This window comes from Erythrolamprus reginae, chromosome 4, assembly GCF_031021105.1.
Source record: "Erythrolamprus reginae isolate rEryReg1 chromosome 4, rEryReg1.hap1, whole genome shotgun sequence".
Lineage (NCBI taxonomy): Eukaryota > Metazoa > Chordata > Lepidosauria > Squamata > Dipsadidae > Erythrolamprus > Erythrolamprus reginae.
In genome coordinates this window covers 59,286,558-59,313,424 of record NC_091953.1, presented here as the reverse complement: position 1 = coordinate 59,313,424, position 26,867 = coordinate 59,286,558, and the positions used below count along the sequence as shown (strand labels likewise).

Here is a 26,867-nt window from a genome sequence, read left to right as displayed (position 1 = left end):
ATGCAAACCATCCCTCTTAAACAACTCCCTATTAGACCACCTACTGACATCATGACTTACATAGCCAAAACCTTCAGCTTTACACCACTGCCTTAACCACACATTAAACTCTCTGATACACGTTGTTTTATCCTCTTGGCCACAAACCGGTAACACCTCTGAGAAAGTCACTGAATCAGTTATTTTACCCAGCTCCACACTTAGACATTGAAAATCTCTTTTTACTACATTAACATTTCTCTGGGACAAATCATTTGTGCCAAGATGCACCACCACATCAACGTTATTACCTTTACTCACAGTCTTAACAATGTTTGTAATCCGCCTCCTGTCCCTGCTGGCAGTGGCCCCTGGGAGACACCTCAGCACCTTAACCACATCCTTGCTCTGTCCCAAATCAACACCTCTAACGGTCGAATCACCCACAAGAAAATGTGTCCCCTTTTTATTTCTACTAACTGTACTTGATGGTTTGGTGACATTTACGACAACTTCCCCTTTGAACATCCCCTCATTCTCTGCCTGAGGGACCTTGCTAATATCTCCAACATCCTTACTATTTAAATCCGCAAGAACACTATAGGAATTCGATACAGAGAGACCAAAATTGCTATGTTTTTGCTCAACTGCACGCAATCTTCCTGAACCGACAGTTGTCCACACAGCCCTCCTCCTCGGGGGGCGCTGTGGAAGTGGAGGCTGGACACATGGCTGCATTACAGCACGTGGCTGGGACAATCTTTCCACTTCTGACTGCAAGCTACAAACTAAGGACTGCAATCTAGAGATCTCGCCATCTAACCTAGATGTCCTTATGCAAAGAGGGCAGTACCCCAAGTTCCACAAGGTAGTACGGAAGACAACAGCCAAACAAATGTTACACTGCACCAAGCCAGTCATCTTAACAATGTATTGAAATACAAGTACTTAGCAGGAAAATCAACAACCCCTATTGCTACCAAACTTTGCTGATTTTGGTTTATAGTTATATGATTCGCGCGCCATTAGGCGCGCGGGCCACTACCTTCCTCTCCTTCTCTGTGATCTGAAGTGCAAATTAAAATGGCTTTTTCCTGCCTTTTATACTTCCCAGTCTAATCCTGCCCCAGCCTAATCTGATTGGTCTGTGTTTGAAAACAAACTGCTAATAAAATTGTCTGTAACAGCCAGTTATAAATGCCCCTTCTCCTTGAATTCAAAAAATGCAAATGCAAAAAGTAAACAGCACTACCTTCCTCTCCTTCTCTGTGATCTTCACTATATAAAAGTGAAGATGTTGTATATAATATTCCTCCCTCCTATTTTCCCTACAACAATCCTGTGAGGTAAATTGAGCTGAAAGCGAATGACTGGCAAATATCACCCAATCATTTTCCTATTCAGTAAGAACTTATTTCTTTTTTCAGGCTAAAACTGAAATTCATTGGAAAATAGGTGTCCATACAAATAAAAACTTTCTGCTTACATTAATTTTCATTCAAAAGATTTGACCAAGATTAAGAGTGGACAACCTTCATATTGGGGAACAGACTGAAGACCGGTGAGTAATAGCACTTCAGATACCAGTTTTCCAGTGTTCACCTCCCCCCAAGTTTGTGGATGGAATATTTGATTGTGCTATCTAAAGCTGTATTAAGTCCATTAAAAGGAGTACAGTACTATACAATTTTTGTATGCATTTTGTAGCTCAAAATAGCAGGAAACTATGCTACTGATATCTGGCAATCATAGTTGAAAAGTGGTTCAGGGTGCTACAGAAAAATATTTTGGCTTTGCATACAGGTGGCTATTATATAGACTGCCTATAACTCATACAGATGATTACATTTTTACTCTGTTGTTAACATTTGTTACAAGTTTACTCTGTTGAACTACTTCACATCCAAGAATGATCTTGCTTCATCAATGAAGAACAAGGGAAGTATCAATATATAGCACAGGGAAAACATAACCACTGCATATATTTATTTGGTATACCCAGACACTCTTTCCTTTCCTCCTTCCTTCCTTCTTTCCCTTTAAAATGATGAGTAGACTTTTCCTTCAATAATTTTGAAAACACCTATAGACTGGCTCAGCCTATAATTAGTCCCTTAGAATCCACTGCAGTTAATACTGTAAGAATGAAATGCCCAGTCATGTTTTTTGTATGTATACATAAACACAGGAAAGTGATTTCAGCACCAGTCACATAAAGTCATTGTTTTTCCTATAGCAATTTAAGAAGAGGAAACAAATTTGTTCCTTCACTTGTAATAAGTGGTTCTTCCAGCAGCTGGCCACAAAGCTCAAAATCATTTTCAGCAAAGGCAGCCCATGGCCCATTTTTAGGCACAGGTCTTTGTTCTTTATAGACTAATGGTAATACACATTATTTCTATAATATCCAACTTTTCCTCATTATGATGTTTTCTCATTGTCAGCCGCCATGCTTCCTGCTTGCTTTGGCTGCCATAGAAATGGGGGGAGGAGGGAAGGTTAAGTATAGGGGTGGGGGGTGAAGACATGCTGGAGATGTCTCTTCATGTGTCCGATTAGAAGCTTAAAGATGAAAGTTCTCATCACGGTGGCCAGGCTGCATGAACATGTTTACAGCCTGCTCAAAGTAAACGGCTTTGGATGGACCAAATGTGGAGGTTCCATCTGGACGTGTGCCCACAGGACATCTTGGGGTGCCAGGATTGTATAATTTGCCTGGGGGTTTATGTGGGAAGGAATTTGGGATTATTTCTAGATACCATTTACACATTTTTGCCTCAGCTCTTGCTTTCACTTTGTCGCTCTCAGTTCTTGTCTAGTAAAAGCACCTTTCTCTATCATACAGCTGGGGTCTTTCTTTCCTGGACTTTGAACGAAAGCACCCCTGACACGCATTTTATTTCCAGGTTGCATTATCTTGCAGTTATACTGTTATTAGTTCTGAGGATTGATGGGATTCGTTATATCCAGAAATGATACAATCATCAATAAAATAGTTTCCTGAGTCTTGACTGATCTGTTCCAACTCTTTGTCAAATCTGACATCATCCAGGTTAACTTTACACGGAGGAGTAAAGCTGGAATTTATGACCACACATTTGTCTGTTTGCTCTTCTGCATTTGGGAAATACAATCTGTTCAGATCTTTTTCTCCAATGCTCTGCAGTGGGACAAAATAAAGTGATAAGAAAAATGTAAACAAAATTTAAAATAACTTATTTAAAGTTAATTTAAACTATTAAAGTATCATAAAATTTTGCTGAAGCTATACAAAGCATTATTAAAAATTGTCTAGAGACAGAATTAAGCTAACTCACTGAAGTTTAAAAAGTACTGGTTAAATTCTGAAAAGTTTATTAATTCTTCAGCATTAGCCAGACCAGCCTAATTACTAAAATATACCTTAAAATCTAAACAATTGCACAAAAATTGACAGCCAAATCAATTGCTGAACATGAGTAGGACTAAAGAACTGAACAGAATCTAAAGCCTTGTGAATTCATGGAATTCTAGAGTTTGCTGTCTTCACTTAGTCAGCAGTATAAAATAAACATCAATATCAACCATCAATAAAATGAAGAGAGATGAAATACAGAGTGCTACAGTACCCAGTAGAATGGCTTCACAGCTGCAACTTCAGTGTAATATTTAATTTGGCTATTTGCAGTACTTGAAAAAAGAATGGGGTATTTGTGAGTAGCCAATTATAACCTCAAATGAATCTGTCATCGTACAGGGTGCGTTCCAAAAGTAATGCAATTTTTTTAAAAAAGTAATTTATTGAACAGATTTGCACAAACACTTAAAATTCTTCAAAGTACTTTCCTTGGGCCTCTACACATTTTTTCCAGCAACTCTGCCATGACCGGTACGTGCCCTGGAAGGCGTCTTCAGGGATCTCTCACAAGGCCTTCGTCACAGCTGATTGGATCTCTTCCATGGACGAAAAACGGGTTCCTTTCAGGGCTGCCTTAATCCGAGGGAACAAAAAGAAGTCTGCTGCGGTGACATCAGGATTATGGGGGTGGGGGTGAGGCGGCGTTGCCACCTGGTGTTTGGTCAGGAACTCACAGACTCATAGCGCGTTGTGGCAAGGCGTGTTGTCGTGATGGAATTGCAAAGTAGCAGAGATGTCTTTTCTCGTCCTGATGACCCTTTTTCGGAGTCTTTCCAGCACATCCACATAGTAGGCAGCCTTAACTGTCTGTCCTTGAGGAATAAACTCCTTATGGACCACTCCTTTACTGTCGAAAAAGACAATGGGCATTGTTGTTTTCACTTTTGATTTGCTCATTCTTGCCTTTTTGGGCTTGGGGGACTGGTCGGTGTGCCACTCAGAACTTTGGTGTTTTGTTTCTGGGTTGTATTCAAAAACCCAGGTTTCATCACCAGTGATGACGTTGTTCAAATAATCAGGTTCAATTTCTATACGTTGCAAAAGTTTACTTGAAATTTCAGCTCGGTTGGGCACGAGCTTGGCGCACACTTTTCTCATCACTAAATCTTCAGTAACAATGTGAAACACAACAGTAGACAACAAGTTCAGTTCATTGGCAACCATCTTGATAATCAATCAACGGTCAGAGTCCAACAATTGTCGAACACAAGCCACATTGTTGTCGGTTTTGCTGGTTGACGGCCGCCCAGAATGTTGTTTGTCGTGAACTTCTTCCCGACCCTCCTTAAAGGCCTTTAACCACCTCGAAACTTGTGAGTAGGACAGAGCAGAGTCCCCGTAAGCCTCACAAATCATTTTGTTAGTCTCAAGAGATTTTTTTTCAGTTTAGCACAAACCTTAATTGCGTAATGTTGCTCGATCGTCAATTCCATTTTTGTGTGTGACATGGTCAGTGTGCAGAGGTTTACAATAAATGATGTCCTGCCATTTCCACAGCTTGGAGAGCACTGAGACTGGTTTCGTGGCAAAGCTTAGCGCCCCCCCCCCCACCTACTCCAAGTGCTTCAGTCCCACTCTGATCAGGAAATTCAATTGCATTACTTTTGTAACGTACCCTGTATCTTCCTCCTACAGAGCAGCATTCTCACAGAAATCTGTATGTGCCCACTCCCAACAGAATTGTAGAAGTTTCCACATGAACATAGGTGATGCTTCTAGTCTACCTTTCCACAATTATTTTAATTTTATTTATTTTCAATAATATGTTAAATTGTTGATAAATACCTCTATGAACTTTGGAGGTTTACATTTAGGGAAGAATGCATAGTTTATCTTTTTCCGAGCATAACAAATAGCAATGATGAAACATATTATTATCATTGGCACGACACAATAACTAATTAGGCGGATGGAGTCTGAAGATTTTCCTATAAAAAAAAAGAGAATCAAGCTAAATGGAGTGAAATTGGGTTGCACAAGAAAACAAAGAGGATTTCTTTTCAATGATAAATGAAAATGATGGTCTTGATGGCTTGTATCACACAGGACAGAATTATATATTTGCCTACATACACACCTAAAGTTTTTTCCCTTCTATTTTTGCTTATTGTAGTTTGGATAGAGAATCCTAAAATCTTCCCCAATATATTTCCATTGTACCCAATTCAACATTTTAGTCTTGTTACTATCAGGAGCAGTGGTAAAATCCTTTTTTTTTTTACTGCCAGTTCTATGGGTGTGACTTGGTGGGTATAGTGTGGCTTAGTGGGCATGGCAGGAGAAGGATACTGCAAAATCTCCATTCCTTCCCCATTCTCGGGCCAGCCAGAGGTGGCATTTGCCGATTCGCTGAACTACTCGAAACCTCTGCTACCAAACTGGTCAGAACCTGATGGATTTAACCTCTGATCAGAAGCAACTGATCCATGAAACTCAACAGAATTACTTCCCCCTCTGTCAGTAGAAGTCAGCAGTTTCATTCCCATGAAAATAACTCCTGTAGCAAGCATTCATCATCTAGAGCAGATGAAAGATTTACATTATATTTTTATGTAAATGTAATTTTATAGCAAGCTTACCAACAGCAGTGTTTAGCTACTCACAGCTTTTTATAGCACTCATACTACTATTGGTCAATTTGTAAACATACAAAATCAAGCCATACAGTAAAATATTATCCATCTTCCCAACACAATATAAAGTAGCTTGCAAATATATATCAGAAACAGGGCATTCCAAGTCTGAAAGCTCACCAGAATTAAATTTTCAATTCCTTCTGAAATATGACTAACAAAGGGGCTAGACACAACTCCAAGGAAGTCTGGCAAAATACAGGTAGTCCTCAATTTACAGTCAATTTTTTAACAACCATTCAAATTTATGACAGATTCAAAAAAGCTTCCTTCAACATTTGCCAGATTTATGACTAACAAATTATTTTTATGCAAAAATAAGGACATCCAAATGTATACGCGCTCTGAGAGTACAATTCTGTCTCAGTAAAAGCTTCAAATAAAATGATTACATGCTTTATAATAAATATGCATTTAACGTAAGATTGAAAATAGCTTCTTACTGAACCTGCCATATTATGAAATACAATCCTTTTAAATCTTTCTCAAAACCATTCCAAAGAGTCACAGTTACATTGTTTTAAAAAAATCTGTTTTCAGATCTGTAAACATTTTGAAGTTGCAGTTCTTTTAAAAGTTATTAATGTAATTTTACACTTTGAAACCCTAACAAACACAATATAAATACTAAAAATGCGAGCAGAGATAGAAGATATTCCAAATCAAATGTCAACATACCATTGGCTGTTTTAATGCAAGTTTCATTGCTAAAAGCACTACTTTTATTATATGTTTCAGAAAAAGCTTGCACTTTTAAACAATATTCTGTTGAGGAGAGCAGATTTGGGATTATAAACTCTGATGGTTTACGTCTTAGTTCCTTCTGCAAAAAAAACAAGAAAGGGGTTATACAGTATATACATAGATTATATACATGGATAACCCAGACCAATTGTAAATTGTAAAAAATTCTGAAAAAAAATATTTTATCATTGGAAGCAATATAAAGTATAATTGCAGAAATATGGGTCAATCGATATGAAGAATAGGAAAATACTGGTGACAACTGATGGACTGTCACTGGCTCTATTTTCTAGTTAGCAGTATTTGTGACGATAGTTTTACATGTTTGATTCTCCTGAAGACAGCACAGATGACAAAGTTATAACTTTCCACTTGAAGATATTGAATTGAAAAGGCAAAATTGTACGATATTATTTAAGGATTCATTTCTTAAAAGATACATTAAGATTTAAGGGTTCATTTTTTAAAAGATACATTAACCATGCTTGTACATAACTTGAAAATTATTTGAAAATAATTCAAATAATTGAATACAGAAATACAGAAGCACAAATACAGTAGCTCTTAAAAACAGCCATGTTTTTGTGTGGCTGTACGTGTATTTGAAAACTGCTATGTGGTTAGTCAATTATTTGGTGGAAATGTTATCTGAAAAAGCATGGGTGAATGCACTGCACTGTTGGCATGTACTTAACAATTTGCAATTTTAATAGGTAACTATCTTCCAAAACAAAGTCCATAAAATATTTTGAAGAGGAATCCAATGACAGCATGTTCTGCAGAAGTGAACTATATAATTTCTAAGAATGAGTCCTCAGGACCAGTAGAGGGTTGCTACCAGTATGGCAGAAGACAACTTACTGGTAGTGAATGCTGCACATGCGCGGAAGCAAAAAAATAGCCAAAATTTCGCACGCATGCGCATCCCTTCACAAGATTTCAGCGCAGAAGCAAAAACACGCAGGGACGCACGCATGTGCATGTAGAAAACTGAAACTGCGCATGTAGTACACTGGTAGTGGCAGTAATAGGAATCCGCCCCTTGTCAGGACATACATACGCCTGCAAATGCAAGACATTATTTTATTGGACTCAATGTTGAAATAGTTCAAGTGGAAATAAAAGCTGTATTTTGCCATTTCTGTTAGTAGCATGCCAGTAATTTCTTCATCATCTTCCAAGTGGTCCAGTTGGATTGCAAAAACAGAAAAAGTATCAAATATTGCATTTGCTCTTGAACAATAACAATGTTACCTCGGTAGATGAAGTTGAATACCAAACATTGTAAGTCAGTTCATATATATCACTCATTGGGTTGTTTTCAGATTTTCCAGGAGAAGTGATGAAAACATTAATTGAATTCATACTGGCATTGACTGAAACAGTTGGCGGGCCCATTTTACCTTTAAAATAATTTCATATTTATTACACTTTTAACATGCCTAATATTGGAAGCTAAAACTTTAAAACTACAGCAAAATTTCTATTTCAAAAGATTTTTTTTTAAAAGCACTTTTTAAACAGTCTCTGCCTGTAGGATAGTTGTATAATTATAATTACATTCTTTTGATATAACTGAAGATTTGCAGGAGCAATTCATAGTGAAATACTGCGACCACATTTCCATTCACTTCAAAGGGATTCTGATATTACAGGCAATTAAGAAACCATTTTCAAACTGGAGTGGGTTGGTATCAATTCAGTTTTATTGTTCTGCCTGGTTTTTGAGTCCAATTGAGTTACTAAGCAGAGTGCAAGGGATGATATGATTTTTCTTCCCAAATGGAAATTATGAGCCAATCATTTTGTACAAGGACTTTTAAGGGAATGGGCACTTCAGTGTCTGTAAGTAACTTAACCATCCAACCACATTTTTTTTTGTTCTTTTAGTCTGGAAAAGTCATCCTCATTTACCGTGCTTACTAGGAAGAGTTCAAATAAATTATTTAAGGCCATAAGCTGCCCATCCTGCATATTACTTAAGGAGAGTTTATACTTGTTTTTTAAAAAGCTCTGCTGTGACATAAAGCTATTTTGTGCTTTACAGTAAGTATGTTTTTGTATACAGAAATACACATTATTTACAAGCTGCACTTCAGAAATTTTGATAAACAATATTATGTATTTGTGTATTACAGTAGTCCCTCACCTATCGCTGGTGTTACGTTCCAGACCTGGCCGCGATAGATGAAATCCGCGATGGGGAATTTATCGACTGATAGTACTTATTTAAGTATTTATATTGTAATTGTTTGGTAAGTTTTCATTGTTTTAAGTGTTTATAAACCCTTCCCACACAGTATTTATTTTAGATACAGTATTTAAATACAGTATTTACAATTTTAGATTATTTTTTTTTTAAAAACCTGCCGATCGAGTTCGGCGGGCTGTTTAAATCTGCCGATCGACTTCCTCAGAAACCCGCAATAGTGAAGCCGCAGTAGGTGAAGCGCGGTATAGCGAGGGACTACTGTATTCATAAGCAACAATAGAATGGATGTACATAGTGAAACTTACTTTGTTCGTTAGGTTTAAATTCTAAGGTTTTAGACCAAGGTGACTTGTTTTGATGATGTATTGCCTGCACACGGAGATAGTAAATTCCATTGGAGCCAATGGAAGATGAGAGATCACAAAATGTAGCTTGGATATTTTCACATTCAGATGCATTTTTCCAGTCCTTTGAAATATCAAGAGAATGACGGGCTTTGTATCCACTATAAGAATAGAAAGTTAATTGAATGTAATATACTTACCAGCACATTATATTCCAACTCTAACCAAAAAGTAATTCTATCTTTCTGCCTTTGGCAGGACAAGAAACAGTGGAATATGTTATACTGTCATATGTATAGATAATGTCTGTTATCAATTAAACGTCCTTCGGCCCTGCCAATGATGTCACTTCGCAGTCATCATTCTTACAGCAGCACATATACATATGCACCCCTCTACTAATCTTCAAATATTTCAGCACGCACACACATGCTTCAAAACAATAAAAATAGTAGAAATGAGGTACAATATGAAAATAAGAAATACATAATAAAGATTCTTACGGAAGCAGCTGTACTATGAAGCTCACATTTCCATCATATAGATTATCCCAATATAAAAGATGTTTCATATTCAAGCTATGAATTTGAAGATTTTCAATACGAGGTAGTCCACGCCAAACTAAAGGGAGAAAAAATAATTTGAAATAGTTTTTTTTAAATAAAAATAGCAAGAATGGAGGGATAAAGACAAATCTCTAAACCAATTAAACAAGAAGCAAGAGTTGTGTTGGCCTCTTACATTACAGTAAACCATATTAAACGTAGGTTCCCCAATACCAGCAAATTCCTGTTCCCATCAGATTTCTACAATCTTGCAGAAAACAAAGTAGCCTCTCCCCTTTTCAGAATTTGACATTTTTGGTAGATTTAGGCTTTACTAAACTTGTACACTAGTTTTTGAGAAGAAAATAAATAGTATATACTCTTCAACAGCCATCTAGCTTCTGTTAAGAAATATGTTAGTAGAGTGCTGTTGAGTTTCTACTTTCTTGGCTCAATAAAATATACTATAGTTACGAACCATCCCTGTCCCTTTACCAGGCCTTAAAGGACACTCCTTAAGGTATCCACTTTGATAATTGTATCAGACAAATCTCCAAGAGATTGGTAGAAAGGGGTATAGGTAAGATAGTCAGACTAACTCCCCCCCCATATTTTGATTACAGTAGATTAGAGGGAAGAAAACCTGATTCTAAATGCCATATTATTGCAAATAAAATGCTATGTTTTTTTAAAGCGGGTTTCAAGGGATTTCCATGTTTAAAATGAAAACATAGAAATACATACCTTTAGAAGTCTCTATACAATGCATGGGACTGTAAAGAGAATCATGACCATCCACAAGTGCTCTAACTTTGAAGCAATAAATAGTTTCTGGTTCAAGATCAGAAAGGATTTCACCAGGAAAAACAGATTTTTCCTAGAAACAATTGAATTTATTGTTAATTATTATTGTAGTAATTGTATCACTATTATTGCAATACAGCAATGTTGACAAGTCTGGTTGCAGAAAGTTAAAATAAGATACGTTATTGGCTTAAACATGGGTAAGTTGATATCTTAAATTTGCCGAACTTGAATAAACACTGGTACAGTGGTACCTCGAGATACGAGTTTAATTCGTTCCGGACCTGGGCTCTTAAGTCGAGCAGCTCTTATCTCGAACGACTTTTCCCCATAGGAATTAATGTAAATAATTTTAATTGGTTCCAGCCCTCAAAAAACTCACAAAGTTAGTCTAAATTATGCAGAAAGACATGTTTTTAATGAAGAAATGTACATGTACATATAAATGAATAATGAAGTTTCTTTCACTTAACTTGTAAACTTTCTTAAACTTTTAAATTTACATATGTTCAACTTCTCTGCCACCCAATCCTGTAGGACAGAGGTCCCCAACCCTTTTTGCACCAGGGACCGGCTTTAAGCGATCAAGAGAGGAATGGGTGAATGAATGGACGGAGGGTGGGAAGGAAGGAAGGAAAGAGGGAAGGGACAGGAACAGAGGAAGGAAGCAAGGAAACTTATGAAAGGGGAGAGTAAGAGAGGAATGAGTGAAGGGAGGGAGGGAGGGAAGAAGGTGGGAAGGAGAAAGAAAAGAATAGAGGAAGGGAAGGTAAAAGAGAGAAAGAAAAAGAGCAAGAAAGAAAGCTGCAAGCACCCCCCCGAGCCCCCCAGGCCGGCTGCAACCTTTTAAAACACGCGCGCCGCTTCGCAGCTGTCTCCTGAAGCCGAACGCGGAAGTTAGCGTTTGGCTTCAGGAGACAGCTCCTTGGCGCTTGTATCTCGAATTTGGGCTTGTAAGTAGAACAAAAATATCTCTCCCCTCCCAGCTCTTATCTCGAGTTGCTCTTAAGTAGAGCAGCTCTTATGTCGGGGTTCCACTGTATAGATAAATCAAATTCAGAAAATAGCTTAACATTCCCTGGTGTGAACTTAATGTTGCTTTCCACATATTTATGTGTTTAATGAAGGCTTCCATTTCTGTTTCAACTTTGACCCAGGTATGCTCCATACATCTACAGTATACCATTGAGTTTGTGAAATTCCTGTGAAAGAAGGAATAGCCCTTTGATTCTACTTCTTCCATGTAGACATTAACCGCAATTAGGAACAACAGACGTGCTCATAGCGCAGCAGTGCTTTTCTTTGTAAAAAAAAGTCTTTATTGTATTTGAAACAGAATGGTGGTCCAGCATATTACATATGCAGTCTAGGCTAAGGTTGGCTCTGTCACTGATGTGTTGTCTTTTATTAGTTTCCTCACCCCTATAACTACTTCAAAGCAACTGAAAAGTGACATCATAAAAAAACTATTGTTTCATCATGGTTCACTTTAGTTTCTGAACCTTGCTGACTATGTCCTATGAGTTACTGGTGTGATGGGCAATGTTCCCTCTAATTTTTTTTCTGTGTGGGCGGAAAAGCATAGTGTCTGAGCGGCACATTAGGTGAGTCCTTTGGGATGGCATAGAAGTCAAAATAAATAAATAGATAGCTAGATGGATAGATAGATAGATAGATAGATAGATAGATAGAAGATAGATAGATAGATAGATAAATAGATAGATAGATAGATAAACAAACAAATTTTCATGCCTGAGCGGCACTATGCATTTTGTCAATAGTTAATGAATCTAACCATAGAGGTACTCAAATTCCGAAACAGATTCCTAAAAAGATAAATTCATGCAATCCACTTTATGAATAAATTAATGCTTTCACTGGCATAAGAGGTAGGCAAGGAAATACCTTTAAATTTCATGTTATAATATATGTTAAATAAAACAATTATAGAATTGTATAATTTAATTTTCAAATATTTATTTTATTGAAAATATGATATTTATGACTATGTTTTGATGGGATGAATGAACTTGCTTACTTTCATTGACATCACCGCACCCTTGCTGCATGGTCCCCGGCGGCCCTAGAATGCTCCCCCATCCAGCCAGGGCCAGACGCCTCCCCAGCCCACCTTGGCTCAGGCACCACGCTCTTTCTGCTCAGCCTTTGGCCGCGAAGCCCACAGCTGCAGCAGCTGGGGCTGGCGGCTGGCGGTCATCAGCGCTGAGGCTCCCTCATCCCCACCTCCTTTGCAGCCTTGTGGCTGCAAGCAAACAATGAAGCAAGCATGCACCTTCCCCCATCTCCCCCTGCTTATTCCACAGCCTGGCCCACCGCCTATATTGGAAAGAGCCTGGTGGGGACAGACCTCGGCCAGTATCTGCCTTCTAAAGCCTGGGACAAATCTGCCTTCTAAGGCTACTGAACAAAGCCAGCAGTCCGCTCGAGAGCTGCAAGCCTGCCTTGGAATCAGTTCCGGATTCATGGAGGGAAGGCATTAGGAGCGATGGGCTGTTCTGCAGGGACCACACTTCTTGCTCGCCCTCCGACCTCCTCGAATCCAGAGGAATAGTGCCGAGGATTTTAACACGTTTTTTGCTGATAAAATCGCCCAGATCCGGGCGGACCTCGACTCCAATTGGATAGAGTCGACTGACAACAAGTCAGTTGAGGTGACTGGGGCCTGTACTTGTCCACCTGTCTGGGAAGAGTTTGATCTGGTGACACCTGATGAAGTGGACAAGGCCATTGGAGCTGTGAGTTCCGCCACCTGCTTACTGGATCCGTGCCCCTCCTGGCTGGTCTCGGCCAGCAGGGAGGTGACGCAGAGCTGGGTCCAAGAGATTATCAACACTTCTTTGGGGAGGAGATCCTTCCCGGATCTTTACAAGGAGGCACTTGTGCGCCCCCTCCTCAAGAAGGCTTCCCTGGACCCAGCCATTCTTAACAACTATCGACCAGTCTCCAACCTTCCCTTTATGGGGAAGATTGTTGAGAAGGTGGTGGCGCTCCAATTCCAGCGGTCCTTGGAAGAAGCCGATTATCTAGGCCCTCAGCAGTCAAGATTCAGGCCCGGCTACAGCACGGAAACTGTTTTGGTCGCGTTGATGGATGATCTCTGGCGGGCCCAAGACAGGGGTTTATCCTCTGTCCTGGTGCTTCTTGACCACTCAGCGGCTTTCGATACCATCGACCATGGTATCCTTCTGCGCCGGCTGGAGGGGTTGGGAGTGGGAGGCACTGTTCTTCAGTGGTTCTCCTCCTACCTCTCCGGTTGGTCGCAGTTGGTGTTAGTGGGGGGTCAGAGGTCGACCTCAAGGTTACTCCCTTGTGGGGTGCCTCAGGGATCGGTCCTCTTCCCCCTGCTATTCAATATCTACATGAAACCGCTGGGTGAGATCATCCAGAGGCATGGGGTGAGGTATCATCAGTATGCTGATGATACCCAGTTATACATCTCCACCCCATGTCCAGTCAATGAAGCAGTGGAAGTGATGTGCTGGTGCCTGCAGGCTGTTGGGGTCTGGATGGGTGTCAACAGACTCAAACTCAACCCGGATAAGACGGAGTGGCTGTGGGTTCTGCCTCCCAAGGACAATTCCATCTGTCCATCCATTACCCTGGGGGGGGGGAAATTATTCACCCCCTCAGAGAGGGTACGCAACTTGGGCATCCTCCTCGATCCACAGCTCACATTAGAGAACCATCTTTCAGCTGTGGCGAGGGGGATGTTTGCCCAGTTGCGGCTCTATCTGGATCGGGACTCACTGCTCACAGTCACTCATGCCCTCATCACCTCAACATTCTGTAACGCTCTCTACATGGGGCTACCTTTGAAAAGTGTTCGGAAAGTTCAGATCGTGCAGAATGCAGCTGCGAGAGCAATCATAGGCTTTCCAAGGTATGCCCATGTTACACCAACACTCCGCAGTCTGCATTGGTTGCTGATCAATTTCCGGTCACAATTCAAAGTGTTGGTTATGACGTATAAAGCCCTTCATGGCATCGGACCAGAATATCTCTGGGACCGCCTTCTGCCGCACGAATCCCAGCGACCGATTAGGTCCCACAGAGTTGGCCTTCTCTGTGTCCCGTCGACTAAACAATGTCGTTTGGCGGGTCCCAGGGGAAGAGCCTTCTCTGTGGCTGCCCCGACCCTCTGTATCCAGCTCCCCCCTGAGATTAGAACTGCCCCCCACCCTCCTTGCCTTTCGTAAACTCCTTAAAACCCACCTCTGTCGTCAGGCATGGGGGAACTGATATAACTTCCCCAGGCCTATATTGTTTATGTATGGTATGTTGTGTGCATGTTTTTTTAAATTATGGGTTTTTAGTTTTAATTATTGGATTTGTATTCTACATTGTTTTTTCTATTGCTGTTGTGAGCCGCCCCGAGTCTACGGAGAGGGGCGACATACAACTTTAATAAATAAATAAAAACAAACAAACAAACAAACAAATAAATAAATAAAATAATGACTTGACACTGTCACTGTCCTTCAATAGTTTTTGCAGGCAATCCATAAACTTATAAGTGCAGGCAGTATCTCTCTTTGAAGCCTCAAACTTAACAGTATCCTTTAATAAACTGTTCACCTTGACTTTGTAGTCATTTGTATTCAGGACTTTTGTGCATCTTCCTTTATCAGTTGGTGACACTCGGCTCTTCCTAGGGATGTCACTGCTTACCTTTCTTGAATTGTGAGGTTGGGAGGGAGTATTTTGGCACTGATCAGAGCAATTAATACCTAATCTGTCTTCCAAGTAGAATTCCCATATTGTTCATAGCAGAGCAGCTACCCCAATGCCAATGCAGAAGTGTTTACCATTTCTCATATCAAAATGTCATCTGCCATGATAAGGCAAAAGTGATGTACATATTTTGAACTTTTCCCTTGTGGAAAAATTAATAATATGGGGAGAGGAAACTGAACAGAAACACAACACAGAACTAATTTTCACTCTTCCACTCCAACATCTTTCTGCTGATCAATAAAAATATGAATTGGGAAGGAACTTTGACTATGGTAAACACAACCAATCATTTTTTTTATATATAGCAAGAATGATATATGGTAAACACAACCACATCATTTTTTTTATATATAGCAAGAATGATATAAATTTGAGTGCATAAAAATAATGAAAACTCAAATATTTATGAAGTTATGCAGATCCAAGCAATCTTATTGGTTAAAGCTCATCTCAGGTCATTCCACAACACTGACTCCCTTGCAACTTGACTGGATTTGTGCAGTTGGGGCCTAAGTCATAGTGGATCTGAGAAACTTTACCTGGCAGACAGCCAGGATATTTATTCCAGCAGCCCTACAGATTGTTCTGTGATCTATCCTTGTCCATTAGGGCATGAGTCACCCTAAATGAGACAGCTATCTACAGATTAAATCAGAGTGAAGAAACACTGATGTTCTGGCATCCTTACTGCCACCAGGTAATCCCTAATATGAAGTTTTATCCATATTTAATCAGATTCATTCCATTCCTCCTCCAATATAACCCCAGGAGCCCTTTCTGTCATCCTCAGTAAACAAAGCTGTGCCCCAGGATTGGGACAAAGATTGAGATCATATTTGGGGGATGCCACCTATCCATTCTAGATGGCAATTAGGCTGAACAATCCACTAGATACCCACAATCTCTCTGGAATCCCATCAGGTCTAGCAGTGATCTAGGTGCACCAACATTCTGCAAGACCATGGAGCAGGGGTGGGCAATTAATTTTGCCATGGGGCCGCATGAGAAATTGGGATGGTTTTAGAGGGCTGGACTATAATTAACTCAGTATATATATATATATATATTATGAATATATAAATTAATAATGCAAAGCCATAAAATCATACAATACATATCATAAACCCCTTATTTATTATCCTATGTATCATCCATTAATTTTACCCATGTAGTTCTATACAGTTCTAAAATTCTAATCCAATTTTATGAATTAATACATCCTAATATCAAACAACACCTAAATATATCTTTTACCATCATTCCATAGTCAAACCATATTTAATAATCAACCATCCCTCCTCAAATTTCTACCACTCTCTCATTTCTGGGTACCCCCCCCTTCTCTCCTCTTTTCTCTCTCATTGGTTTCTCATTTCTAACTCTTCGTCCCTTTTTCCCTCATTCCTTCCCCCTCTCACTTCCCCTCTCTTTTTCCGTCCCTGTCTCCTCCCCCCCCTTGTGGTGTGTGTGTGTGTGTATATACACTCTTGAACCATTTCCAAAAACAGGTGAGGGCTGGGTTTTTTTCTCTCTCTTATTCTTTGGGTGCTTTTTTGGGAAATTTTTCTACAAACACACACACACACACACACACACGCATACAACAAATATTAATCATATAAGAAACAAAAATGCTACCTTAGAATGGGTTGCCTTTTTCCAGATAGTTAGCTGATATTTTAATGTGTCTTGCTGCCACATTTTTAGTTGATCTCCCTCAGGATGTATAATATTGATTTTTACATCTCCATATATAAATTCAAACGAAATTCTTGGAGGACCCACTTTAGCTATATATGAAAATATCAGCAGAAAAGATTAATAGTACTCACTCTGAAGTATTTATACATTGTACTAAGAGAGAAGAGGGTGAGATAACTATTGTCATCCACACTGGCATCAAGATGCACTATTTCCTAAATTCTATGAATTTGTTTGTGGTTAGGCCTAAAGAGTCATTGGACCTACTACTGTGTCCCATTCTTCCCCATCCCTATCAATATCCTTGTCAGGGTTTCTCAGCCCATCTACTAAAATTGCAGTAGAATTGCCCAAACTGATGTTGGGCGCCTACAACTTGCATTCCTTAGAACAGCCCAGGAATTAATTATCACCAGGACAACCACAGACCGCCTCTAAATAACCCTTCACTAGGCTGTATCTCTTTGCCCCATCTCCCAATATCAGGGGTGTCAAACTCATAGCCTGCAGGTCGGAGGCATCACATGCTGGCCATGCCCGATTTAGCAAAGGGGGGAAAAGTCATGATACGTCATGTAACCGCCACCATGACAACACAGGTTTGACACCCCTGTCCAAGATCATTCCTACAATATCATTTGGTAACCACATAATTTCAGGAGCTGCATTGGTTGCTGTTTGGTTTGCAAGTGCTGTCAATTATCTTTAAGGTCCTATATAGCGCTGGATTAGGTTATATGTGGAATTGCCTCCTCTCATATTAATCTGCCTATCTAATCAGGTTGAATAGGGTCCATGCTCTCCAGATCCTGTCTATACAAGAAATCCATCTGACTAACAGAGTTTTAGAAGCTGAGGTTTTGATTATTACTATCATATCTTAATTGCTTCCCAATAAAGATGCTTCTATTCTTTCCCATCCTAAATTAAAGACAGCAATCCACATTAGGCCACTAAGCACAGGAAGAGAGAATGTTGTAACTGAAGATTTTAATTTTGTAGACATGTGTTTGTGTATATTTGTTGCATAAATCTGAATTTGTATATGGGTTATTTTAGAGATAGGTTTATTTTTTAGGCATTTTCTGACTCTGAAGTTTTTCATGGGAAGCATTAAAACAAAAATAAAGTAAGATGAAATGGTTTGTTTGCAGCATAGTGGAATGCCAAAGGTAAACCTGAATATGAATTAGTCCACAAATCATGGTTAAAAGAATGGCATGATGTAGTGTGTAAACCCAACCATAGGTACTGTCTCCAGCTCAGCAGACTGAAACATAGTATCATTAAAAACAAATTACAACTAAATATTTATTGTAGCTTTTTTATCAAAACTTTGCAACACCTTTGCTTAGAAGCAGTACAGTACCTATATCTTGGTCTAAGATGAGAGCAGTAGCAATTGCCATACCTTATTCCCTGTCCTTGCATACTTCCTCTTGCTCATCTGCTACTCCACTTTTCAACAAATAGAATGATTCATTGTGTTTAATAGTGGCTTAAAAGGGTAGGATGGGACTAAAGTCAGTGGCAGTATCAAGCATCCTTGGCAATAGCCAAGAATTATCACTGAGTTCTCCTTTATTTAATTTCTACCTGAGTATATTGGATAGCTTTCTTCTTTATGCCATGAAACAGTTAGGAAATTAAAAATCAAGTTAATAATTTAGAAGGTAGCAATAAAGACGTCACAACCCAATGACTAAGAAGAGTCTAGGAAAAAATAAGTTTGCCCATGGCTGCCTCAGATGGTTAGAATAGATCCCAAATAAGAAAGACAGCTGGTAGAGAAAAGATAGCTGCTTTGGAATATGACACTTGTCAATTCTACTCAATGGTTGCCATTGTGGACAATCAACCATTTCTTATCGACAAAGCATAAAGAAAAATGTATTTTTTTTTTTTTAAAAAGGGAATGATCAAATTTGTCCTTTGGCTTTGGCTTTCAATCCTAAGCCCATTCAGTTCCTAGGTGAAAATAGCAATGTCCTCAAGACTGAATAGATAATGGCAGGCAAGGCAAGGAATGTAAATCAAAACAGAATCCCTTGGAAAGCTTGCCTCTGTAGTTTTACTTTCAGTAGGAACATAGAGAAGGGAAATCAAATCCACTGGAATCAACTGGAGCAATCCAAGACCCAAGGCAAGTTTGTCAGCTATTCTAAAAATGAGGGTAATAGGAGACATCATAGCAAAAGATCTGACAGTTGTTTCCAGGAGAGAAACATGCCACTTGCCTGTAATTAAGGGATTTACTCCTATGCTTAGCAAGGAACTTCATTGAGTGTCTTTGCTCCATTCTTGGCTCTATTCACCAAGTCTAAGGGCTTGAAGGTTGTCTACCATTATCTGACTCATGTGATTCCTACCTTGGATCCCCTACAGCTGACATTGCACTAGTTCAGCTGGAGCAGTTTCTTCAGAGTCTGAGTCTGAGACTATGACAAAAGTAAAATGGAAGAAGAACTAGTTTGAACCCCCTCAAAAAACAGGAAGCTTGCTAGTTGCAAAAAAAAATTAAATGTGTTGACAACTAACATGGTGTGGTTAAAAATATCAAAGACAAAAAAAAGAAGGTTCAAATTATATTCAGTCTTGAAGGGTTGAGGCAGTTTGGGATCATCCACTTCTGGGCAAGAGCTCCATTCCACCTTTAAAAGAGATATCATTCCATCGTTGCAGGTTTCAGTGGAAGCCTATCACTGGGCAACTACTATGAACATCTGATCATGTCCACACATTATGCTATGCAATAGTATAGCATACTTTTAACCATGTTTTATTAAACAATATTCATAATTAGTGTTGGTCTTTCACAATGGATTTTAAAACAAATATAATCCATAATGATTTTGAAAATGCCTCTAATTGTACTGTGGATTTCTGATACAACAGTCCAAAGTTTGCAGTCCAATTCCTTATCATTGTGAGGCAGTGAATATATAAAAATGGCAGAAGACACACTAACTCTGTATTTTTAATAACCCTACCAACTGTCTTTCAGAATGGAGCATGAACAATAGAGCCCACCACTTCCCATTAAAAGTTAAATGTCATCCCAAGACTCTGACAGGTGTCTTACTCTTGTTCTATACTGTATATTACTTATTTTTATATTTAAAATATAACTGCAAACTTTAACTGGAGAGCATGAAGTACCCCAGCCTTTATTCTGCAAATTCTCTAGCATTAAATAACAAGATCTAAAACATACATTAGCAGAGTGCCACTGTGACTGTACATTGGGAGATGCTCCTTCTGTGTCACTTTTCAACTCTGATGTTAGCCCACGAAGGAAGAAATATGGATGTTTGTTGCTATACTTTTAAGAAATTAAATAAACACCAATACCATGTTTCTTGCAGAAAGAGGAACTATGATTTCAAATGCAATGTAGACAGAAGGAAAGAGCCTGCTTCTTTTGTGACATTTATTAAGAGATCATCACAGAACTCTTGGGAAATGTCTGTATAGCAAAGAGAAAGAGAATCTGGCATGAAAGGAAGGTGGCTAATGTAAAATAATTTGAGAAAGGTTACCACCAGTAGTAAAAAGATAAGAAATGGATAGGAGAAAGGACTTGATAATCTGTCCAAAAGTAAGTAAACACATAAATGGGGGATAATGAGTAACTGCCAAAGAAAATAGTATAATTTCCTCTATTCCCTTATCTGTCTTCTTAAGAAAGATAAAAAGTTTTCATCCTCAAAGCATCTCTTGAAAAGTCCAAACTTCTATTGTATAATGGTGGGACAAGAAGAAAGGACAAGCTTCTTTAATAAATGGAAAATTCTTTAATTCCAATAGAAACTCATGATATGGCAAATTCTGATTATTATGTAGCAATAGAAAGGTAGTAGTACCCATGCTTTCAACTCAGTTCAACTCCTAATAACCCCACAGAATCCCACTTGGTGTCTCTAACAACAGTGCAAAAGAGAATTGTTATTGCCTTAATTTTTTAAAAGATTTGTCTGTGTTTTAACCAAAAACAAAAAGGGAATGTTTCAAATGCTTATAAGAAAATACATTTTATTCTGTGAAGGCCCAATGCATATTAGAAAATTATTTTATCAGGAATATTACAAAACAAAACTTCAGGAGTTTTCCAGAATGATTTGAACTTTCACACAATAAAATTATTTTCTTACTGGCACTCTGCCACGAGGAGGGAAGTCATGTCTATCTTCATCTCCAACTACTAATGAGGTCTGACACACTTAGCTTCTAACTTCAAGCAAAATCATTAAGATACTGTTGTTGCCTGTAGAGACAGTAAAATAAAGATGTATATTTAATTACCAACTTTGTTTTCTAATGCGAGTAAATAAGGCAAAGATTCATACCGTTCATAACAGGAATAAATTCTAAAGAGGCATCAGGAGAGTGATTTTTCAGAGTGTTCACTCTTACAGTCACATTATAAGATGCTAAATAATCTTGAATTGTTGACGAGAGATTACATTCTCTAACGATTATATTCTGACATTGAGGAATAGCTGCCCAGATTGCAGAGTGTCTGGAATTACTGCAAAAAGAAGCAAAAGGTCTTGGATACATTTTCAAATAAAATGCTGGGAAACAGTCATTCATGAAAAAAACAAAAGAAAGCATATTTTTATATTTGGTCCCGGAAGCTTTATTTATTTATTAAACTTATATGCCACCCATATCATCAGCAGAGATTCTAGGTAGCATACAAATCATTTAATAAAATGCCAATATGAAATATTAAAACAACAAGTGGTAAGGTTTAAGTTTGAATTAAAATTGACAAATATAGAGAGAAAAGAAGCAAGATCCACATGGGGAGGAGATGAGATTTTGTCTTAACCCATTAAAACACCTCCATACCCCTATTAAGGCACCAAGGCAGAATTGAGTCTTTAGGCCCTTTGGGAGGCCAAAAGGGAGGGTGCAACTTATCTTGGGGTGGGGAGGCAGGGGGCAGGACAGGACAGGACACTGTATTCCAGAGGGCAGGATCCAGGGCAGGAAAGACTCTTCTCCATGACTCTGCCAGCTGGCATTCCTTGACCGATGGAAAATTATGGAAAAATCCCCTATTGCAGTATTCTATTTTGTCCCATATATGAAAAACATACTTCATTTTTTAAAAAAAACAGATAAATCCGCCTTGATGTGTCCATCAATAACCTATCTACATGTATAGTGTTGTTCATTACTATTCCTGCTTTAAAGTAGCAGAAACTTTAAATGCTACATCTGCCTAATTTTAACCAAAATAGAATTCTATTCAAAAGCGTTGCAAAACAGGATAAAATGAATACTTACCTGGAGTTTTTTTGTACTGAAAATGTTACATTGAGGTCACATGGATTATCCCAGTCCCATTTCAGTACAATATTTGCATTAATAACACTGATGTTAACATTTTGTGGGCGTTCTAGACATGTTAAACCTGTGAATATTTTAGAAAAGAATATAGTAAAAGTAAACATGAGTAGGTTAAAATGATATGAGATTTCTGAATATAAATGTTTTTACTCATAACACACCGGATATGATCGGTTGAAAAGAAGACAGTGTGATGTGGATAAATGCTACCATAGGGCAGTGGTGACTAACCTTTTCCAGATTGAGTGCCCAAAGTGCATGTGCCTAAACCCCCCAAATGCAATGAGTGCATGGCCCCCGTGTATGCACCCCACCCCCATGTATGCATGTTGACTCCCATGCATGTCTCTCTCCTGCATGCACATACTCCATGCCTACCATATGCACACATGCCTCCTGCACTATCCGCATGCACCATCCGCATCCCATCCCCCAGGCATGCACGGCAGACACCCAATGATCAGCTGGCTGGTGGGAGACTTGCGCACATGCCAAACGGAGCTGAACTGGGGCAACAGATCGTGTGCCCACAGAGAGGGCATTCACCCTCACAGTATTAGTTTGTGTGTATGTCTGCTTTAATAACGGGTTTTTTAAAAATGTTTTTAAATTATTAGATTTGTCTTGAATTCAATTCAATTCAATTTATTAGATTTGTATGCCACCCCTCTCCGAAGACTTGGGGCGGCTCAATAATCTGTTTTATTGTTGTTATGAGCCGCCCCGAGTCTACAGAGAGGGGCGGCATACAAATGTAATAAAAATAAAATAAATAAATAAAATAAATTAGGGGATAGTAGAATAGAAAACAAAGAATTGGAGAAGATCACAAAAGTATCAAGATCTGAAAAATGAAACAGAAAGATTATGACCTAAACCGGCAGTGGGGGTCCTAGTAGATATTGGGACAATGAGTTCATGCCAAAAAGCTTTGGAGCAGAAAATCTGTGCATTGACAAAATTGCCGGCTGTCAATTACAAAAAGCCATGCTGCTTGAATCCACATATATATTTGATAGGAGTTAATTGTCAACTATTTTTATCTCTCCCACCTCAGATTTACCCAAAGTAGCCAAATCTCCTACACCTATCTCCAATCTTTTAGGCCAGGAGTCCCCAACATCTATTCCATGGACAAGCACTGGGCCGCAGTTGGACACATTTCTTGAAGAAAGAGGAACTAATGTAAAATAATTTGTACTTAATTAAGTAATTTGTAAGACCCTGACAGGTGTCTTACTCTTGTTCTATATATTTCTTACTTTTATATTTAAAATATACTGTAACTGCAAACTTTAACTGGAGAGCATGAAGTACTCCAGCCTTTATTCTGTAAATTCTCTAGCATTAAATAACAAGAGCCAAAACATACATTAGCCACTGTGACTGTACATTGGGAGGCGCTCCTTCTGTCTCACTTTTCCTCTGATGTTAGCCCACAAAGGAAGAAATATGGATGTTTGTTGCTATACTTTTAAGAAATTAAAAACCAATAGCATGTTTCTTGCAGATGCAGGGTAGACAGAAGGAAAGAGCCTGCTTCTTTTGTGACATTTATTATTTTTTAAATGAAAGATTAAGAGATCATCACAGAACCCGTGGGAAATGTCTGTATAGCAAAGAGAGAGAGAGAATCTGGCATGAAAGGAAAGTGACTAATGTAAAATAATTGAAAAATGATAAGTTGGAAAGAGTGAGTGAGTTTTCTAGCCTTAAGAGATGAGTGAGTGAGTAAAAAGAGAAGGGTTACCAGTACCACCAGTAGTAAAAAGATAAGAAATAATCTGTCCAAAAATTAGTGGTCCAATAAACATATAAATGGGGGATAATGATCTGGCAGCAGCACTTTGAGCTTAGCCTGCTGAGGAGTTCTGGGAGCTGAAATCCAAACTCTTAAAATTGGCAGATTTGAAGACCTCTGGTCTAGACTTCCCAATATAATAACAATAACAACAACAACAACAACAACAACGACTCTGCCATAAGCCAGTGAAAGTGGTCCCATTGGTCCTTTCCTTGAAAACCATTGGAATTGACAAAATCTCCATCTGTCAATTGCAAAAGTCTGCTTTACTGGGATCGGCAAACATAATTCGCCGCTACATCATGCAGTCCTAGGTGCTTGGGAAGCGCCCGACTGGTGATGAAATACGAAATACAGCATAGTGATCTCGTTTGCTGTGTTGTATTGACATAACAACAACAACAAGTAACAACAACAGCAACTGTGTATGGTGTTTTAGCATGTATTTGAATATTTGATTTTTAAATGTTTAGCTTTTAAAAAATATTTTAAATTAATTATTTCTATTAATTGGATTTAGAAGTGTTTTACATATTGTATTTTTATTGAAATGTTGTGAGCCGCCCTGAGTCCACGGAGAGGGGTGTCACATAAGTCCAATTAACAAAACTGAGTTGGAAGGGAACTTGGAGGTCTTCTAGTCCAACCCCCTGCTTAGTCAGGAAACCCTATACTTCAGAGAAATGGTAATCCAACATCTTCTTTAAAACTTCTAGTGTTGCAGCATTCACAATTTCTGGAGTTTTTTTAATTTAATATTTTTATTGATTTTTTAAAAAGATATAAACACTCATACAACCTAAAACAGATGCTTTGTGATTAGTGCTCACCACCAGACAAGCATTCACACCACACCACCAAATTGGGGGTGTTTCTTGTATACCATTTTAACTCAAGAGCAAGGTATCTGTTTACATATTATAGAGTGATTCCAATTTATTCCTTGTAGCTTGGTCTCAGATTCGACTCGCCATATATTGTCTTACCCTATCCCCTTGTCCCATCAGTTGTTGCAAATCAGTTTCATTAACCAAATTCATCCTTTTATCCATAATCTCAAATTGAATATGGTCCACCACGTACCGGTACCAATTTTGCATTGTCCATTTTGTCGCATCCTTCCAACCTAAGACTATTACCGCCTGAGCGCTTTCTATCGCTGCTTGTTTTATTTCTCTAAATTCTCCCGTCACATTGCTTTTAACTAATACTGCCATTTCCTTAGTAATTATCCATCGTATATTTAACACCCTATTAATATCCTCTCATTCACAACTTCTGGAGGCAAGCTGTTCCACCGATTGTTCTGTCAGGAAATTTCTCCTCAGTTCTAAGATACTTCTCTCCTTGTTTAGTTTCCACCCATTGCTTCTTGTTCTACCCTCAGGTGCTTTGGAGAGAAGATTGACTCTCTCTTCTTTGTGGCAATCCCTGAGATATTGGAATCATGCTATCATGTCCCCCCCTAGTCCTTCTTTTCATTAATCTAGACATACCCAGTTCCTGAAACCGTTCTTCATATGTTTTAGACCCCAGTCCCCTAATCATCTTTGTCGCTCTTCTCTGCACTCTTTCTAGAGTCACAACATCCTTTTTGCATAGTGGCGACCAAAACTGAAAGAAGGACCAGCCTTTTCCTGTGTCTGTGCAAGGAACTGAGTCCCAGTCAGGTAGCACAAAAGAAGGGAGGGGCCGTTTGTTTACAGCGGCCTGATAAAAGATTATCTGCTTTGTTTGAAGCTTCTTCTTCAGATCCTCTCACTGCATTCCCTCAACCTCCTGCTCCAATCCTGCACACTTGCTCCTTCTTCAGTTCAGCCTTTTTGCTTAACGAGTGCTGATACTCCGATGGTGCGGTTTACTCATGGGGAGGCCGGTATTTCCTCTTTGCCAAAGTGAGAACAGGGGGCCGCGGTTGCAAAGGGCCATTATTTCTTACGGCTATCAGCCCCCCCCCCTGCTTTATTTTTCTTCTTCAAAAGACACTCCGTTCCGTTGAGCTCAGTTCTTCGCTACGTTGGCTGGTCCGCACACCGCTGTTTCTCATAAACTGGGCGAGGAAACGACCGCTCTCATCCCGGAATGTTCCTCCTCTCTTATCCCGAGGGATGAGGCTGTTTTTCTCCGATAGAGCGGAGGCGCTTAGCAACTTTTCCTCAGTGTGTAGCTTTCTCTCCCCCGTGGGCGGCTCGCGCCCGAGGCCAGAATAAGGGACGCTCATCCCTGCCTGGGTCACCACTGAAAGCAGATTAGAAAGGAAGCACAGAGAGGGAGGGAGAGATAAGGGAACTTACACGTGCTTTTCGACCCCATTCCCACCACGGCTGCCACCACCAGCCACAGGCGCGCCCCTTCTTTCATGCCTCGTCCCACCTAAGAGCCCTTCCGAAGCGTGACGAGCAGCAGCCATCGACTAGGGTCGACAACCTCGAGCTTCAAATTGGGGCCTTTCCCAGAACCGTCACGTCACATGACCAAACGGGCTGCAACCGCTAGGGTGTGCCCAGCGCCCTCGCAAGGAAGCCCTTCCTTCAACATAGACCGGGGGTAGGCAAAGTCGCCTTTTCTGTGACTTGTGGACTTCAACTCCC

At 39.3% G+C, this 26,867-nt stretch overlaps 1 protein-coding gene across 1 annotated transcript; it reads right to left on the bottom strand.

Moving 5' to 3' along the window:
* Window positions 1-1,950: 1,950 nt before the first annotated feature.
* IFNAR1 (interferon alpha and beta receptor subunit 1) lies at window positions 1,951-26,867 on the bottom strand. The gene is made up of 11 exons (XM_070750353.1): window positions 26,571-26,867; window positions 22,410-22,536; window positions 21,461-21,642; window positions 17,052-17,203; window positions 10,599-10,731; window positions 9,813-9,930; window positions 9,271-9,470; window positions 8,008-8,156; window positions 6,688-6,832; window positions 5,162-5,304; window positions 1,951-3,139 (listed from the first exon to the last, which is right to left on the bottom strand). The coding sequence occupies exons 1-11, from the start codon at window positions 26,635-26,637 to the stop codon at window positions 2,903-2,905; spliced, it is 1,653 nt and encodes a 550-aa protein (XP_070606454.1). The 5' UTR covers window positions 26,638-26,867; the 3' UTR covers window positions 1,951-2,902.

Coding starts and splice junctions, on each gene's coding strand:
- IFNAR1 (XM_070750353.1), bottom strand. CDS start 26,637: ATGAAAGAAGGGGCGCGCCTGTGGCTGGTGGTGGCAGCCGTGGTGGGA. Junction 17,204..21,460: donor ATTTATTCCTGTTATGAACG/GTATGAATCTTT, acceptor TTTCATATATAG/CTAAAGTGGGTCCTCCAAGA. Junction 10,732..17,051: donor AAAAGGCAACCCATTCTAAG/GTAGCATTTTTG, acceptor AATTGTTTCTAG/GAAAAATCTGTTTTTCCTGG.